Source organism: Lynx rufus, unplaced genomic scaffold, assembly GCF_022079265.1.
Source record: "Lynx rufus isolate CCGP_SWC_20201006 ecotype Redwood Valley unplaced genomic scaffold, mLynRuf1.p SCAF_4, whole genome shotgun sequence".
In the NCBI taxonomy this organism is placed as follows: domain Eukaryota; kingdom Metazoa; phylum Chordata; class Mammalia; order Carnivora; family Felidae; genus Lynx; species Lynx rufus.
In genome coordinates, this window is record NW_025814856.1 from 105396692 (window position 1) to 105415665 (window position 18974).

Here is an 18974-nt window from a genome sequence, read left to right on the forward strand (position 1 = left end):
TGTCCGATTTTATGTAAGTCCAATTTCTGACTATAGTCAGTAACTTGTTATCTTGCTAAGGAAAGAAAGACTATAATTTTCTTTGCATGACATATTTAGTGCAATTCTTACACCATACTAATAAAAATGCACACTTATAATCTACTTTAAAATTAATAGTAAATTGTCACAAGAATTAATTTTCAAACTTTCATCAAACTGAAATAATCTTAGCTCTTGTCACAAGACATTACTAGCTCAATACAAGTTTGAATCAATAGTATGTGTCAAGTGGAAAAAAGAAACATCAATTCAGAGATATATTTCCTTGATCTAAGAAACAGGTAAAAGATTTTCAATTACGGAATTTAACAAGTGAAACTGGTGATGTGTTTTTCTATTATGGAATTTACTATTATATACTTATTATTTTCTGATATCTAGAAGAATAAATAGGCACATATTTCTTTAAGACAATATAGATACATACAAACATGTGCTGTGAAAATAAGTATACTTATTTAGTGAGGATTTTATGAAAATAGACTGTGAATCATTTAATCGGTATAGGTAAGTAATAAAATTCCTATCCTTAGCCAAACAAAGAAAAAAGAACAATCTTTGTGCTTCGTTAACTTTTTCACTATTGAAGTCATCTGAGATGAATGATCATAACAGCAAATACTTAAAACAGTTTTTATCATGTGTCAGGCACAGTTCTTACTGCTTAACATCTATTAACTCATGTTTACTCTACAACAATATTATGAGTAGGTAATTGTACTATTTGTATTTCACAGATGAGGAAACTTAGTCACAGGGGATTTAAGTAACTTGCCAAAAAGAGTGGCAAAGTTAGCATCTGAACCTATACTCACTGTTTCAATGACTGGGCTCCAGAAAATTGAATCTCAACAAATAACAGTCTAATGATAAAATACTGTGAGAAGAATCCTCCAGATTATAGGATTTTATGAACATTCTATTTATTTTTTTTCTTTTTATGCAAATGCAGTAGCTGTTTTGCTCTGGTGTTCTGGGACTTCAGCGTAATAGAATTTGAAGCCATATTGAGATGGTAATAGAGTGTGCAATTTGGTGTCATACTTTGTCTGACATCTGGAAGGCAAAGTTTGAATTTGCAGTGAGAGCAATAACAAAAATTTACTTAAGGAGAAACTGAGAGTCATTTTCTGAAAAGATGTGACATTTAGGGATAAAAGAAAGCAAGAAATCTGCCATGAATCAGAGACTTACTGACAATCTGTTATGTGAAACACAGCACTAAGAAATAGGTATACAAAGCTAAATTAGGCATGATCCTTGCCCCATAGTAAAGTATACAGAGGATAGTAGGCAACAGTAAAGTGTAAATAATCAAATTCTGTAAAATGTATAATGGTATAATAAACAGAAGGAAAGAAAAGGTAATTGCTAAAAGGGCTGGATGAAATTGGGGAGACATTCCGTGACTCCCAAATGACTTTGAACTTTATGTAGAAAAGCAGCAAACAGAAAGTCAACAAAAGATTTTAAGCAGCCAAATGACAAAATAAAGACAGGATTTATGGTGGTAGACCTACAATTCCAGAATAAGGAAAATCTTATGCAAAACAACATGAGTTACCTCTTTAAAAACAAGTAACTTATGGTCACTTGTCAGCTCAAACCCTTCAATGGATTCTCATCTTAGAGTAAAAGACAAAGACCCTAGATGGTCTCACTTCTTCATAAACTCTCTGACCTCATCCAGATTATTCTTCCCGTGATTCACTCTTCTCCAACCACACTGGCTGCCCTGTTGTTCCCCAGATTCAAAGGCAGTTCCTACCTCAGGATCTTGCATTTGGTGTTCCTCCTGGAAAGAATATTATATTCCCAGATTCTCAAAGGACTTACTTTTCCACTTCTCTTCACAAATGTCACTCTAACAGGACTGAACAAACTGTGGGGCTATGAATGAGGTGAGAAACACTGGAAAAACTAACTTTGGAGGAAAGATGATGAGTCTGGCTTTGTTACATGGTGATTTTGAAATGTCAGCAGGATGCAGTTGAGGTTTCCAGGTGCAGTTCTATAGCAGAAGGTTGAAAGGGCATGTTAACACTTAAGAAGCAAAGAAAAAAATCTATATAGCATATAGGAAACAGAACAAGTAGCCTGTGTAGATTAAATACATCTACAAATTCTGATGAGTACCTCCCATCAAAAGGTATAACTGATTCTACTATCCCTTGAATCTGGCTGGCCTTGCAACTTGCTGTGACCTAAGAATGTGGTCTAAGTGACCTTTTGATTGTTCCAGAACCCAGACATGAAGAGATCATTCATCTGTTTTGCCTTTTTGGAACAATGTCCTAAGATGACCTTGAAAATAAGCCAGTGTAGTCTACTGGACTATGAACGGATACATGGAGGAAAAACATGGTAACTTCATTGAAATTAATGAGGCCAACATGGACATCCCAGTCACACCTGCTCTCTGGCTGAATGCAGCTGCACCAGTGATCTCAAAACTGCCCAGCCAACCAACAGAATTAAGAAAAAAAAAAAAACTTTTAATCATTAAGTTTAGAGTGGTTTGTTACACAGCATACATATCTGGCATAGACCTTAGTACCTAGAAATGGGGTGTCACTTGAACAAAAACCTAAAACATGGAGGGATGACTGTGAGACTCGTGGTGGGTAAAAGATGAAAGGAGGGGAGATGACATTTAATGGAGGCTGGAGAAAGAATCTCATATTACATATTGATGGAAAAGTTGGGAAAACAGTTACTTATGAAAACTTACAAAATAGAAAATGTATCTAAAGAACCTGTGGATACAGATAAGGATATTTTCAGGAAAAATGTTAAAAATGTCAATTCAATTTTTCCTCTTGAGGATGAGATGCTATAGGGACAGAAATAAACGAAAGAGAGGTAAGAGTGTGCAAGTAGAATTTAGATAATGCCTTGATGTGTTGAAATGGAAAATAGAATGGTTTCTCACCCTTCGTTCTCTGGCAGAAGATTTTCAGAGTAATAAATGGCCTAAGGTAAAAATCAATTTAAGGATGTAGCTAAAAATTCTTTGATAATACCTCAGAAATAGTTAAGTGATTCCTAGAAGATTCTCTCAGTCAGATAAAAGGGCTTCTAATAATCTTAAAGGCATTTTCCACAGCAGCCTCGTACATGGTCCAAAGTAAAGACAGGCTTTTCTCAAAAACAAATTATATAAATTATGGATATTGCTTTTGGGGTACAGAGTGATCTCTAATGAGATCCATAAGCAACCCAAACATTAAGTGTTGTATTGCTAAAAAACACTGCCAACTTGGTCTTAGAGAAACTGAAACAGTTCAAAATGAAAGAAAGGCCCCTGGGCTCTGTGATGTATATGGGCGGGAGGCAGATTCAGACAGCTCCCTAACTACAAATACAAGCCATTTCTTGTAAAAAGGGAAAGACATCTATGGAAATTTGTTGTAAAGAAGAACCCAGAGTGAAGAAAAAAAAGCCAAGGAGAATAATGGACTAAGGAACTACTTTCAGAGAACAGAAGTAGGCTGAGATCAAGGAATTTTCCCTGTCCCTGGTAAAGGGAGGATACTCTGGATTTCAGAACTGATAAAGACGAGACACTGCTGAACCCTTCCTATTTTTCTCATTTTTGAGTGGGAGAAATCTATTCTGATTTTTGGTCTTTGTTACATCATTATATGTTGTATGTGTGGAGAGAATTAGTGGGAGATATCTTGTCTTTCTCGTTAACAGGCCTTGATTCAAGACTAGCCACACCCTAGAAACAACAGAATTCCAGTTTCAATATGAAATCAGGTTCTTTGTGATAAGTAACATGAGCCCACTACCTTAAAGGGAACCATTTTTTCAGAAATCACTTTGTACAAAGCAACATATTAGTATAGAATGAAATCTTAAAAAAACATGTATACTTTTGGTTAAGGGAAAAAGGGCCCTATTTTTTGAAAATAAATTACCCGAATGATTCAAATTTGCATTGTGTCCAGAAATTAAAATATCTTTCAACATGAAGGTCCTATTTTCTATGTTTTGACACCTTCAAAATTTCTGCAGACGTTCAGCTAAACTGAAAGATTCTGTAGGATAATATTATTTTCAAAAAGAAAAAAAAAGAAAGAAAGAAAAAGAAATGAAAGAAACAAGGGGCGCCTTGGTGGCTCAGTTGGTTGGGCGACCAACTTCAGCTCAGGTCATGATCTCAAGTTTGTGAGTTCAAGCCCTGCATCGGGCTCTGTGCTGACAGCTGAGAGCTTGGAGCCTAATTCAGATTCTGTGTCTCCCCCTCTCTCTACCCCTCCCCTGCTCACTCTCTGTGTCTCTCTGTCTCTCAATAATAAATAAACATTTAAAAAATTTAAAAAAAAGAAATGAAAGAAACAAACAAAAAAAACCCCACAATAATCAAAAGAAGTTTGTAAACTCAAAACAAGGTTCCTGGATACAGGATTTAACTAGTCAGAAGAAAACTTAAGCATCACAATCAATTACTTTTTTAGAAAACAGAAAGGATTGGAAATATACAAGTTAGGGACAAAAGCACTTAAACCTTTACCAAAAACATTTTAAAAATACTCTAATCCTATTATCCAAAATAATAATGTATTTTAGTGTATATGTAGTATGGTACTATGTGGAAAATACAAACTACAATTCTGTTTAAGATGGCAAGTTCTAGAATTCTGAGTTCATCAAACAATACTATACATGACTTATATATATAAGACTGTTATATATACATATATATATTACATTGTATAATTTATTTTCTTTTTTCCTTCTTAAAAAATCTATGATTAAAGGGCAATAATGAATTATTTTGAGGTGCACAGAAGAGAATTTATGACAAGTTTCCTGGTGAGAGAGAAAAACCCCAGCTCTTCTGAAAATAAGAGCTCAAAGTAAATATATACAATCAATCAATCAATCAATCAATCAAAATAAAGAATAGCCACACCCAACTGCTGTATCTGACAAAACTCATCTATTTGTGAGTCAGATGCAGATCATGAGAGAGTGAATGATATAACTGCAGGAAAATTTTGGTGTTCCTGGGTTAGGAGGGGGTGTACTTTGCACGTGGAGGGATTGAAAACAATTGTGACCCACAGGGTAGACTACTGTAAATTAATTTTTTGGCCATAATTCTGTGTAATGTCTCTTACTGGGAGAAGAGTCTATTTCCCTACCCATTAAATCTGAGTTGTCATTGCAACTAGCTTTGACCAAGAGAATGTGGCAGAAGTGACAATGTGCAGTTCAAGACGCTGCCAGCTTGTTTTTGTCTTCTCAGAGCAGTGCCATAAAACCACCACGTAAGAAAGCTGGTCTAGCTTATTGAAGGATGAGAGCCCATGTGGAGAAGCACAAGTGTACCTTAGTACACAGCACCAACTGTAAAATATGTGAGGCCATTTTGGACCTTCCAGTCATAGCTACACCTCCATAAATGAGCCCAGGTGAAACCTGAACTGGAACTTCCCAGAATCACGAGAAATCCTAATTGGTTTTATTTTCAGCCAGTAAGTTTTGAGGTGATTGTTAGCCAGTAATAGTTAAATGATCCACGGCCTGAGAAGTAGGAAGGGAACGAGAGGAAAGTGAAATCAATGAAGTCACATGACGATAAAGTCTGACAGAGGAGATAAAAGCAGAGTTGAAGAAGCAAAGGATAATGTAAGGGAAGAGAGGTATCTGTTGGGTTTAATAATTCAACTCCTGTCTAATTTGACTGAAAGGTGTCCTTTCCATCCATAGTGGCTTTTATTGACCCACCTTTGAATAAGGTGACTGCCGTGAGGTTTTTAAGGCACCTGGCTACCTATGGTAAAGTGAAAGGACTGTTGTGTTTTTTCTTTCTTATATTTACCATTAGAGGTAATAGCTAACACTCTGGGAAATTTATATCACATCTCATGAAGTGGTAAGTAAACTAGGCTTATTTAAATTTCATCAGAGTCTTGTGCTAATTCTCCCTTTGAAAAAGAAAATTCTTTATAAAACCCTACTCTTCGCCAAGAAATTTCTATGCAAAAGAACACTGGCTCAATCCAGATGGTTTCTTACAAACAAAAAATAATTTTTACTAACAATATATCAAAATACACACACACACACACACACACACACACACACACACAACACCACAGATCACGTTATCTTATGCTAGATTTTTTAAGGCCAAAATAAAACTGTGATTACTACAAACCAACAGTAAAGAATAGCCTCTTGCCTTAAATTTTCTAAAAAGCTATAGCAACTTTCTCCTTTACAACAAATTAGAGAACCTCAATGCAATTATAGGAAAAAAAAAACTCCTATCAACAGTATTAGATTATCCTAATTGTAAAGTGACAGACCTTAGATTTAAGCATAACATCCAACCTAATTATATTTCAAACACATTAAATGGCATAGCATTCTCCAGGAAAGCAACTTCTTAGTTGACTTATTGCTTAAATTATAGAAAAACAATTCAGTTATAGGACATATTCTTGCATTTAAAAGATCAGCTTTTCCATGTAATGGCTGTATAATTTGTGTTAAAAAGTAGATGCCAGTTCTACAGAGTGATCATGCTTTTGCAACTGTGTTCTTATCTAGCACTACAGACGTTTGAAGTGACCTGAACTCAGAGTTTTGGCCAAAATTTTAGAAGTCAATCTTATTTAGGTTAGCTTCCACTCTAAATTTATACAAATTTTAACTTAAGTTTTCATAACTCCTCCCATTTGTTTATTATGATGTTCTTGTCCATCATTGATAAATAATTATGACAAAATATAGCACAAAAGTTATTCTCCTGGTAGAAAGAACCAAAAATATTTATGAACACCCTCTTCAAGTTCTTAAAAAGGTATTCTAACATTTTCAAATATGAAACAATCTCAACGTCTGCTGCTTGATTGTTTTCAGATTTTTCAGCCTTCTGAAGTTCCATTAAAACTCAAGTAGAATTACTTGAATTTCACTGGGAAATTCAACAACCTCTTAAGAGACTGTGAATCCTCCCTCTCATTATTTTTCTGTTAGAATTTTCATGGGGCTAATACTTCTCTTAAAACTTTTGGTTCCAAATTCTGCCTCCTCTGTCTCAAAATTTATCAGTCATTCCTAGGGTGATCATACCACTTGCTCTACAAAGCAGGACACTTATTAGAACAAAGGGGTGGCATTAATAATGACCTCAAGAGCGGCGCCTGGGTGGCTCAGTCGGTTAAGAATCCTACTCTTGATTTCAGCTCACATCATGATCTCACAGTTCCTGGGATTGAGCCCTGTGTCAGAGTCTGTGCTGACAGCATGGGGCCTGCTTGGGATTCTTTCTCTCTTTCTCTCTCTCTCTCTCTCTCTCTCTCTCTCTGCCCCTCCCCGGTTGTTCTCACTCACGTGTGCACTCTCTCTCTCTCAAAATAAACCTAAAAAAAATTAATGACCTTAAGAAAATGGTACTGTCCTGAACAAACCAATAAGATGGAATTACCTATTTCATGACAAAGGGTATTTCTAGTTAGCTGTGGCCATCCTCAAGCTTTTTCTTCCTTGAGATCCTTACTCTCATTTCTTCCAGACCCTTCTCACATCCTTTTTTTTTATAACCCCCAAACTCTGTGCCTCTCTCTCCATTCTGCCACAGGTAGCTTAAAAATTCTATTTTATTTTGCAGAACTCAACTCTTATCATTAAGGCAATGTAAAGAGTACTGCCCATTTGTCAACCAAAAAGGTTCCATCAAATCATTTCCCCAAACTGGAAAACCTGTATCCTTTGGGGCCTTCCTTCTCTAGTGTAAAAGACACAATTACCAGGTGCTAGGTTTTAGTACATACAACATGTACAACCCTTCCCACTTTAATTCAATCTCTTCCTCGACAATATTGTTGCACAGCTTGGAACTCCTACGATCCCTTTTACTGGACCTTTGCTCCCATCTCTCACAATTCTGCTGCTAATATCTCATTCCTGACTTTCAGTTGAATGATCTTGGGCACTAGAACTGTCTGGCTCATACAGAGAGCTAGAAGGTTCTGGGACCCACCTTCCTCCGTCCTCTAGCAGTTGTGAGCCAACAGTTGAGTGGTGTGAGTATTAAAAGCCCCACTTTTTTCCCCCTAAAGCCACAACCTTTGGGGTTTAAACTCCAGAGTATCTCCCCTAATCAAACTGAGTCTCTAGCTTTGTTGTTTTCCTGGGCAGAAGAGTTAACATAGCAGGCCCAACAGTGTTATTCTAAGATGGCCTTATTCACTAGGTTGACCCTTGGCTTATATCTGAGAACTTCAATTTCTGGAGGTCTCCATTATTTTCTAAATGAGAAGTGTTTATCACTGTACTTAAAGTATTTGCACAATGTGGTTTAGGTTGAACATGTTCTTTCCTTTTGGAGTATGGATGACTCCAGAGGATAACTATATGGCTGGTTCCTGACGTAAACTCTGAATACCTACGTAGGCTCAGAAGAGGTTACCTGAACACAGTGCTTCACAAGTGCTGACACAACACATTGGTGAAAAAATTACGCACATCCTGTTTGACTCCATGGGGAGAGGAATCTTGGAAGCCTATGCCTGGTTTCTTCCAGACTTTTGCCCCATATGCCTATTCTCTTCACAGTTTTTGCTTTGTATTCTGTCACTGTAATAGATCAAAGCTGTGGGTATGTCTCTGTGTTGAGTTCTGTGAGTCCCTTTAGTGGGAGCAGTCTTGGGAACCCAAGACACATTACCTCTTCTCTATTTTGCTTTATTCCCTCTCCTCTCACTGGTTTCTCCTGGGAGCACATCCTTAATAAACTGTGTGCATCAAATTCCTTGACCTGGCTTATGCTCCGAGGAGGATTTATGAATACTTTTAATTAGTCAAAATATTAGTCTCAACTATAAGCTTTATAACTTTTCTCTCTATTCTTGGATTGCTCTGCTCCCCATCCTTTAACTCCTCATCCTACATACCTCTGTCGCTCTTCAGATTGTTATTCTTTAAAAAAAAAGTTTATTCATTTTGAGAAAGAGACAGTGTGTGCACATGCGCATGTGACAGTGTGCAAGCAGGGGAGGGGCAGAGAGAGAGTCCCAGACAGGCTCCATGCTGTCAGCACAAAGCCCGATGGGGGCTCAATCCCACAAACTGTAAGATCATCACCTGAACTGAAATCAAGAGTTGGACACCTAACCAAATGAGCCCACCCAGGTGCCCCCCTTTTCTTACTTTAGAGAGAGAATGCACGTGCAAGTAGGGAAAAGGGACAGAGGGAGACAGAGAGAATCTTAAGCAGACTCCACACTCAACATGGAGTATGGAGACCGACGTGGGGATGGATCCCTTGTCTCTGGGATCATGACCTGAGCCAAAATCCGGAGTCAGCACTCAACCGACTGAGCCACCCAGGTGTCCCCAGACTTTTATTCGTAATAAACATATATTTGGAGAAATTTATTCAATGTTTATACAATTTATAAACTGGACACAGATTGTACTTCACGGTTTAAAATAAAATAGAGCAGTACCTCACACCATCTCTCCCAACACCGAGTCTTTCCTTCCAGAGGTCAGAATTTTCAATATTTTCTAGATATTTATTCCTGCATTTACCTCAAGATATTGAAATGATAACCCTTACATTAGTCTTACTACTGAATACATTGGAAAAAAGAAGTATGACATAAAGTACTTGGGAAATAAATAGTATGCAAGTACCCCGTTCCTCTACTCATATTTGGATGCATATCTTGTTCCAGAAGAAAGAAAAATTTCGGAAAGAGTAAGCAGTCACATGACAAGCCAGCCCTCTGGACATTAATATCATTGTTTCCCATCTTTTACAGTAGGTTCCTTTGGCATTTCTGATGATAATGCAAAAGTGTCCCAAAAGACGTAGAAAAACTTACTATAAAGGCTTTCTTTGAAACTAATCTCAACATATTCTTAATGACAGGTCATTTTTAGCATTATCCAAATCCATTCAGTTTGCTTTGGTGCTGTACTGGGGTAACAGATTTGGGTGTTAGGCTCCACCAAAACAATCCCTTTCTCATTTTACTACATTGGTTCAAAAACTTCACTGCACATCAGAATGATCTAGGGAGCTTCATAAAAAAGCACCTTTCTTTCTAAAAATAAGGGGCAGGGACACACCTAGGTGGCTCAGTCACTTGAGCATCTGATTCTTGATTTTGGCTCAGGTTATCATCCCAGGGTCATGAGATGAAGCCCCATTTCAGGCTCAATGAGCGTGGAGCTTTCTTAAAATTCTTTCTCTCCCTTTCTGTCTCTCCCTCTCCCCCCGCCACCCCCCCCACCCCGCCTTGACCTCACCTCTCTACCCCATTTGTGTGGTCTCTCTCTATAAAATAAAAAAAAATGCAGCTTTATGGCATTTGCCTCCACAGACTGAAATTCATTGGGTCTGTAGAGAAGACGACTTAGGAATCTGATTTTATAGTATACTTAAGGGGATTCTGGTACTGGGGGATCTAGAACACTCTGAAAAAATCGACCTAGAATTTCAAAGAGTAAACTAAAAAAAATATTTGAATAAAATGAACACATACATATGTCCATATATCTTATATCCACTTATAAAGACTGGTAAATATCTAATATAATTGATGTAGTACTACCATTTGTATATGAGGCATTTGTTGCCAGATGTTCTTAATAACCCAATAGGTTTTAACCATAATGGCATGATATCATGGTGTGTTCTAGTCAAGTTTTAGATGGATGGAAAACATTTGTTGTTAATGACATTTAAACTCAGTTGGTTTTAATAAATAAAGTAGAGTGATTAAAGGTTATTTATATAATAATTACATTTTCATTTATTTATGTTTTGACAGGCTTTACCCAATGGAAGAGGAAGAAGTTGAGCCAGAGGCATACTGCTTCAAGAATAGCATAATATACTTTTAGGGCCTTGGCTGGTCACTGCTTTTTCTACTGTACCCTTAGGAGCTTTGTAATGATGAATTCTATTGATTTACTTCCACAAAAATATTGGTTTTTGGTTTCATGAAAATCTGAGTCAAGCATGAATGTGAGTCATAAATGTCAATGTCACTAGTTATATATTAACTGTTAATGATGCGGAGAAGAATAAGAAATGTAGCATAGGAGTTGTAGGCATTTTGAAACTGTTAAGATTCACTGCTTTACAAAGCAATACCAATAACAAAATACAAACTGTGGCTCTGAAATTCTGATACCTGAAATAGAGCACATAGTAAAGAAATATGGATGGCACTACTTCTTTTTTTTCAATAGATGGGAGGGATATGTGGAAACAATATTGGCTTTACAGTCTCCTTAAGTAATTAATATGACAATGGATCTTCTTATACAAAAATAATGGAAAAATATTCCTGCTCATGGGTTGGAAGAACAAAATTGTTAAAATGTCTGTATTACCCAAACCAATCTACACATTCACTGCAATCCGCATCAAAATAGCACCAGCATTCTTCACAGAACTAGAGCAAACAATCCTAAAATTTGTATGGCACCACAAAAGACCCCAAATAGCCAAAGTAATCCTGAAAAAGAAGACCAAGCCTGGAGGAATCACAGTTCCAGACTTCAGGCTGTATTATAGGCTGTAATCATCAAGACAGTATGGTACTGGCACAAAAACAGACACAATGATCAGTGGAACAGAACAGAGAAACCAGACATGGACCCAAAAATGTATGGCCAACTAATCTTTGACAAAGCAGGAAAGAATATCCAATGGAAAAAAGTCTCTTTGGCAAATGGTGTTGGGAAAACTGGACAGAGACATGCAAAAGAATGAACCTGGACTGCTTTCTTACACAGTATACAAAAATAAACTCAAAATGAATGAAAGACCTAAACATAACACAGAAGTCATCAAAATCCTAGAGAGGAAAACAGACAACAACCTCTTTGACCTTGGCCAGAGCAACTTCTTACTTGACAAGTTTCCGGAGGCAAGGGAAATACAAGCAAAAATGAACTAGTGGGAGCTCACCAAGATAAAAAGCTTCTGTATGGCAAAGGAAACAATCACCAAAACTAAAAGGCTACCAACAGAATGGGAGGAGATATTTGTAAATGACATAGCAGATAAAGGGTTAGTATCCAACATCTATACAGAAATTATTGAACTCAACACCCAAAAACAAATAATCCAGTGAAGAAATGGGCAAAAGACATGAATAGCTAATTTTCTGAAGAAGACATCCAGATGGCTAACAGACACATTGAAAAATTGCTCATCACTCATCATCAGGGAAATAGAAAACAAAACCACAATGAAATACTACCTCACGCCTGTGAGAATGGTTAAAATTAACTCGGGGAATGACAGATGTTGGTGAGGATGTGGGGAAAGAGGCAAACTTTTCTACTGGTGGCGGGAATGTGAACTCGTGCAGCCACTCTGGAAAACGGTATGGAGAGTCCTCAAAAAATTAAAAACAGAACTACCCTAAGACTCAGCAATTGCATTACTAAGTGTCTATCCTAAGAATATGGGAGTGCTGTTTCATAGGCACACTTGTACCCCAATGTTTATAACAGTGCTATCGACAATAGCCAAAGTATGGAAAGAGCCCAAGTGTCCATCAATGGATGAATGGATAAAGAAGATGTGGTATATATACATAATGGAGTATTACTCAGTGATCCAAAGAATGAACTCCTGCTGTTTGCAACAATGTGGATGGAACTACAGTGTATTTAGGCTAAGTAAAATAAATTGGTCAGACAAAGACAAATATCATATGACTTCACTCATATGTGGAATTTAAGAAACAACAGATGAACATAAGGGAAGGGAAGTAAAATAATATGAAAACAGGGAGAGAGACAAAACATAAGAGACTCTTACATACAGAAAACAAAGTGAGGGTTGCTGGAAGGGTTTTGGGTGGGGGGATGGGCTAAGTGGGCAAGGGGTATTAAGGAGGATGCTTGTTGGGATGAGCACTGGGTGTTATACGTAAGTGATGAACCACTAAATTCTATTCCTGAAATCATTATTACACTATATGTTAACTTGGAGGTAAATTTAAAAAAAAAATTTAAAAAAGTGAAGACAAAAAAAAAAAAAAGACAACGGATCATCTTCTTTTCCACTTTCAGCCTAACAGTCTTGTTGTTTTCTATCGCTAACCAACCAATCTGTTGTTGTACCAACCAAGACTACCAAAAGTACTCTTGCCACACCAAATTTATACCTTTAAATAAAACATGCAAATTTCACAAAACCTGAAATAGGGCAGATTTTGCTTTTTCTTAAAGGCCCAACAAACTCTAGGATTTCTCTCCCTTCCAACCCCAAATCTCACCATCAGACCTTTTGAATAGTTCCTGTATTTGTGCTGAGAGATTGGGAATTGCTTTTCTGATGATCTTTAAATTATGAGTGGTAATTTTTTTCTATTACACATCAAGTGTTTATCTTTTTCTGTAAAATCTGTCTTCTGAGTTCTCTTTCATCTCCCATTTTTGCTTACGCCCTCTGTGTGTTAGAGAATCTATGTAAAATTCCTCCTGAGTGCTCTGAAAAACCCTCCCCAATTCTGCTCCTTGGAAGACAACTGGAAAGATGAACAATAATCAGCAGCAAACCCTAATGACTTCTGGAAGCCGGGACAAAGAATATTCCAGGGCAAAAAAATGGAGCCTTTCAATGCTTTGAGGTCATTAACAAAGTTGTGAAATTTGCGAGGAACGTGGGAGAAAAAAGGTCTTTTTATTATTTGCTAACATTCACAGGCTCTAATTCTTCATTTCCCTAGTTGAGCTTTAACTTAATTATAAAACAAAATCTATAGCCGCAGCCAGGCCTAGAGGTAGAGTCTGTACAACTAATCAACTTTAATTCCCTGGGTTCGATTTAATTATAAAACAACATTTGGTGCAGCTGCTAAACACTTACCAGGTGACCACATGATAATACTGGAGGAGTATTTACAAGTCTCCAGCTTTTGCTCTATTCTATCAGCACAATTAGGTTTCAGCAATATATAAATTTGAGCAGCCTGTAGGGCTTATAATAAAGAATTTTCTTGTACTAGTTGAGTCAGTTAAAATACTAAGTTGCATCATGACCAATTCATGTCAGCAAGTAAACTTGAATGATGAAACAGATATCCTGATAAAGGACAGTAATAACAGATTGAATGTCAATAGTATGTTTTTTTTCTTAATTGATTTTTTTGGGGAGACAGGAAAAGTGAAATCAGCGTATGTATACTGTGAGCTACCAATGTGCTTTTTGGGTTATAATGTACATTACTTTTATTCAGTATAACTAGACATACATAACTCATTCATCTGCTTGTTTTTTAGTGTTTCATAAGACGATTTAGGGGGTTATTACTTGTGCCACAAAATATTTTTTTTTCAACGCTTTTTATTTATTTTGGGGACAGACAGAGACAGAGCATGAACGGGGAAGGGGCAGAGAGAGAGAGGGAGACACAGAATCGGAAACAGACTCCAGGCTCCGAGCCATCAGCCCAGAGCCCGACGCGGGGCTCGAACTCACGGACCGCGAGATCGTGACCTGGCTGAAGTCGGACGCTTAACCGACTGCGCCACCCAGGCGCCCCGGAACTTTTTACCTGACAAAATTAATCACTGATATGTTTAAAATAGCCAGTTCCGGGGCGCCTGGGTCCGACTTCAGCCAGGTCACGATCTCGCGGTCCGTGAGTTCGAGCCCCGCGTCGGGCTCTGGGCTGATGGCTCGGAGCCTGGAGCCTGTTTCCGATTCTGTGTCTCCCTCTCTCTCTCTCTGCCCCTTCCCCGTTCATGCTCTGTCTCTGTCTGTCCCCAAAATAAATAAAAAGCGTTGGAAAAAAAATTTTTAAATAGCCAGTTCCTCCAGTATATTTAAAATATACTGAATTCATACAAACATCCAGGAAGATCAATGCATTAAGTAAGATCTGATTTTTCATTTGATAATATTTAGACAGAAGTGCCATGCACAATTAACTTTTTATTTTAATGTTTTTGTCATCTTTGTTCACTCAAATACACCTTTTACAATGTGTGGGATCACAGTTCCTCCCAAGGTGTATAGGGGGATAAGAAAAATTATTTGAATTTAGGCAAAAAAATAAGCAGTATCAGTAAGGGAGTTACCAGTGATACTGAAATAAATATGACCTGTACTGTTTTTACAGCAACTCAGAAAGAAGATAATACAGATTGCCATCTAATCCAAATAAACATCTGAAGTTGTGGGTAAGTGCAACAGAACGCATTTCTTTTGCTTCTTCTCCCCATTAGATGTCAATCTTTTCTTTGCCTTTAGAGTGGAACTGGGAAAAGCTAAAGAGAGGATGTATCATAGGTAATTATATCTATGAAAGGCAGAAAATCTAGAAAAAAGCAGAATGCATAAGATGCATCATAAAATTTCTGCAGCAATAATCCCCTTCCTCTGCCTTCAACCTCAAGTGCTGGTTTGAATTTTACCTAAGGCTGTCCCACATGACCATGCTGGACCCTGGACAAAGACAACACTATGCGTTTCAAAGTCGAAAGGCTAATTTCTCAGTACTAGCAGTGTCTGTCAGTGTCTTACCCCAGAGAGTATCTTTCTCTACTGAACAGTGACTGAGTCACAGGAGGAAACAATTCTGCTTGCTGGAAGAAAATAGGATGGAAGGAATTATGATGCTTACCAGATGTTCCACTGCCCCTGAGGGGGTACCAGAATGTTTCCGCATGTGCTGTAAACACCATAAACTGTCAGATCATGGGGCCCTGGGGCTTGGTGCTCATGCTGCTCTGATGTGCAGAGTCACAGCACTCAAGAGTTGGAGGGACCCTTAGAGACGATTTTAGTCAAAGGTTTTAAACTATGGCGCAAGGAGTTCTAGGTTTCCTCAGTGTGGCTCAGAGATTACTGAAGATTAAGGGGGTCTCCCCAGAACAGTAGCAGTGTTAATGGAGAGAATGTAAAAATCCTGTATTAGGATAACAACAAGACAGGATATTTTATCAAACAAAAAATCAGGTATGAAAGTCTACGGTAATTCCTGTACTTTGAGAAAGGAAACTTGTGGAAAATCACCATCCTAGTCGCTCTATGACATTCCTAGAGGTGAAGTTCCCAGAAACCAGGGGTTGTTTCCGGAAATCTAGGTTGCAAAAGGCCATGTGGTTCGGGAGTCTGGAAATTAAATTATTCCCCTAAGATTCAACATCAAGGCAGGAAATAAAGGCTTCTCGATTCAAGTCAACCAATTCTTATAATCCTTTATGTACATATCTATGGCGAATAAAAAAATACCACTTAGAAAAAGTTACCTTTCTATGCTTTAAAAAAAAATTTTAATGTTTACTTATTTTTGAGAGAGAGAGAGCGAGAGAGCGAGAGAGAGAGAGAGAGAGAGAGCGCGAGCATGAGCGAGCAAGCAGGAGGACACAAGCAAGCGAGCACGAGCAGGGGAGGGATAGAGAGGAAGAGGGAGCCACAGATCCTAAGCAGGCTCCAGGCTCTGAGCTATCAGCACACAGCCTGGCCTGGGCTGGAATTCACAAACCCTGAGATCATGACCTGAGCCAAAGTCAGACGCTTAACCAACGGAGCCACCCAGGTGCCCCTGTTTTTAAATGGCAATTTAATACTTTATTGCCTTGATGATGATATAATTCTTATTCTGTTACTGGCTTCCAAATTTAAAAAATACCGTGATTGTTCAAAGAACCTCCTCATTGCCACCATTAGAGAGACAGAGAGAGGGAGAGACAGAGAGAGGGAGAGACAGAGAGAGAGAGAGGGAGGGAGAGAGAGAGAGAGAGATTAACTGAGAGATTGAGAAAAGGGGGAGAAAGAAAAGACAAGGAAAGGAAAGGAAAAGAAGGAAGGAAGTAAGGAAGAAGGTTGGAAGGAAACAAAGAGGAGAAGGGAGAGAGAGAAGGGAAGATGGGAGGGAGGGGAAGAAACAAGGAAGAAACAGCTATTTCTGTGTTTGTAAATAGAGCCCATTATAATAAAGGGGTGTGAGATTTTAACATAAAGTAAGGCATAATCTCCAGGGTTAAAGAGACATTTGTAAAAGCAGGGTAGATACGCCTGCCTGACTCACCGTCACTGTTGATGCACACAACCTCCTGAACCTGAGTGCCTGGGCCACATTCCTTTCCATTGTCTGGTTCACAGTCGCCGAGCCTCACTGCTTTCCATTCATAGCAGGATGGCTCTTCACAGGGAATGGCTTCCAGTAAGTGAGGGCAGTTCCCAGTGCCCCCAGAGCCTCCAGTGGGCTCATTGGTAATCCGCCGCTTCCTCAGTTTGAAACCTGAATTGTTGGGGAAGGAAGATATTTATTGTTTCTGTCATGGTAGAATATTTCAGAAGGCTGAACGAAAACTTGAGTGAAAGCTGGATGAGGGTAGAAGGTAGAAGTCAGATCTGCTTTAATCACTAGTGCTTCCTCAAACTCTAGCTTAATGTGAACTCTTTAATCATTTATTAAATGAATAAATAAATTAACAGAAGGGCTAAAGAGGGAAAGCAAGTAAAGCTATATAACTGTCATCTCCTTCATAGGACGGGAGAGAGGTAGAGAGGCAGAAGCAGAGAGAGACAGACAGACACGCAGATAGAGAAAACACACATACACATACACAGAATGAATTTGGTTTTTTTGGAAAGTCTATAGTTATAAAATATTCAAAGAAACAATGAAATCTCAAGCTATTTGGAAGTATTCATGACTAACGTGCTATTACTTTGACTTTTTCAACACTATTGCATAATTAAATCTAAAAAGATACCTCTGAGAAGTTGGATGGTTCCAGATAAATTGTCTCTTTGTGACTTAGTTGATTTTAGATGCTCTGGAAATATGAACTAGTGATATAAAGCAACTGGGCTCTAAGGAGAAGTCTTCAGAATTGTGCCCTGTGCTTTAACAGTACCTAACTGTAGTCCTTCTGGACAGTGCATAACAAAATTAATGTCTGTTTATTGCCATGTAAACATATTAAAATCACTAGCAAAATTAATAAGTCTGTTTATTACTATGTGAACATATTAGAATCACTGGAAGACTGTCTTTGAAAGGAAATAAGAAAATGTTTTCCATTACTAGATCATGTGAAAATTACCCCATCGTGTCTGCCATATAAGAAACCACTGCATTTATTCTAATCCTCATAAATACGTGATTTGCCTCATAAAAGCAATAGAGTTTTTTTTCTTTACCTTCAAAGTAATAAGGAGTTCTGTCTATTGAGAACTAGCTATGGATCAGGCATTGAAGTAAGTGCTTTATGTTTATTATCCCATCGATTCTTTAAAGAAAACATGGGTAGCAGATATTACATCCCTTTTACAGATAAGTGGACAAAGATTTAGATAATTAACTTCAGTTTTAACGTTCTGGTACCAACATCAGAGTAGGTTTATTCATCTTTTGCAATCAATACGCTTTAGCCATTCTGGAAAATATCACAAACGAATAATCACAAGTAACACAGAGGAGCATTTTAAAATAATTCACATTTGACTCAACTGATAGGAGTTTTAAGCATGTCATGTTAATAGGACATACCTTTTTTGCCTTGCTGGTCATTACAGTTTTCGTAAGTACAAGGTCCCCAAGCTGACCAAGGTGACACCTCACATTCAATAGGACAGGGAATGTGACACAGCTGTGTAGTATTAGGAACAGGGCCAGTGCATGATTTCAAGTCCACTGGTTTTGAGGCTGTTTGGAGAAAAATACAGAGATCACTTAAGAATTAAACAAATTATTATGGTCAACAAAATGATTTTTCTATGTGTTTGTAAGGAGAAGGACAAGTGCCACCAAGACATTATTCCACTGCTTCTTAGCTACATCCTAGAAAAAAAGGAGAAGGAATGGGGGGAAAAGGCAGTATAGTGTGATCCAAGGAAACTGGACTAGACGTCTTGGAGACTGGTTGATCTCCAGCTTTACCACTTATTAGCCATGTGATTAATAATGTCAAGACTAACT

General features: G+C 37.9%; 1 protein-coding gene across 1 annotated transcript in view; it reads right to left on the bottom strand.

The window, feature by feature from the left end:
* THSD7A (thrombospondin type 1 domain containing 7A) overlaps window positions 1–18974 on the bottom strand; it is a 434259-nt gene that overhangs the window by 151536 nt on the left and 263749 nt on the right. Inside the window, exons 5-6 of the mRNA XM_047097264.1 lie at window positions 18546–18701; window positions 17076–17288 (exon numbers count right to left, since the gene is read on the bottom strand). Of these exons, the coding sequence (XP_046953220.1) occupies window positions 17076–17288; window positions 18546–18701 (369 nt within the window). The remainder of the gene's footprint in view (window positions 1–17075; window positions 17289–18545; window positions 18702–18974) is intronic.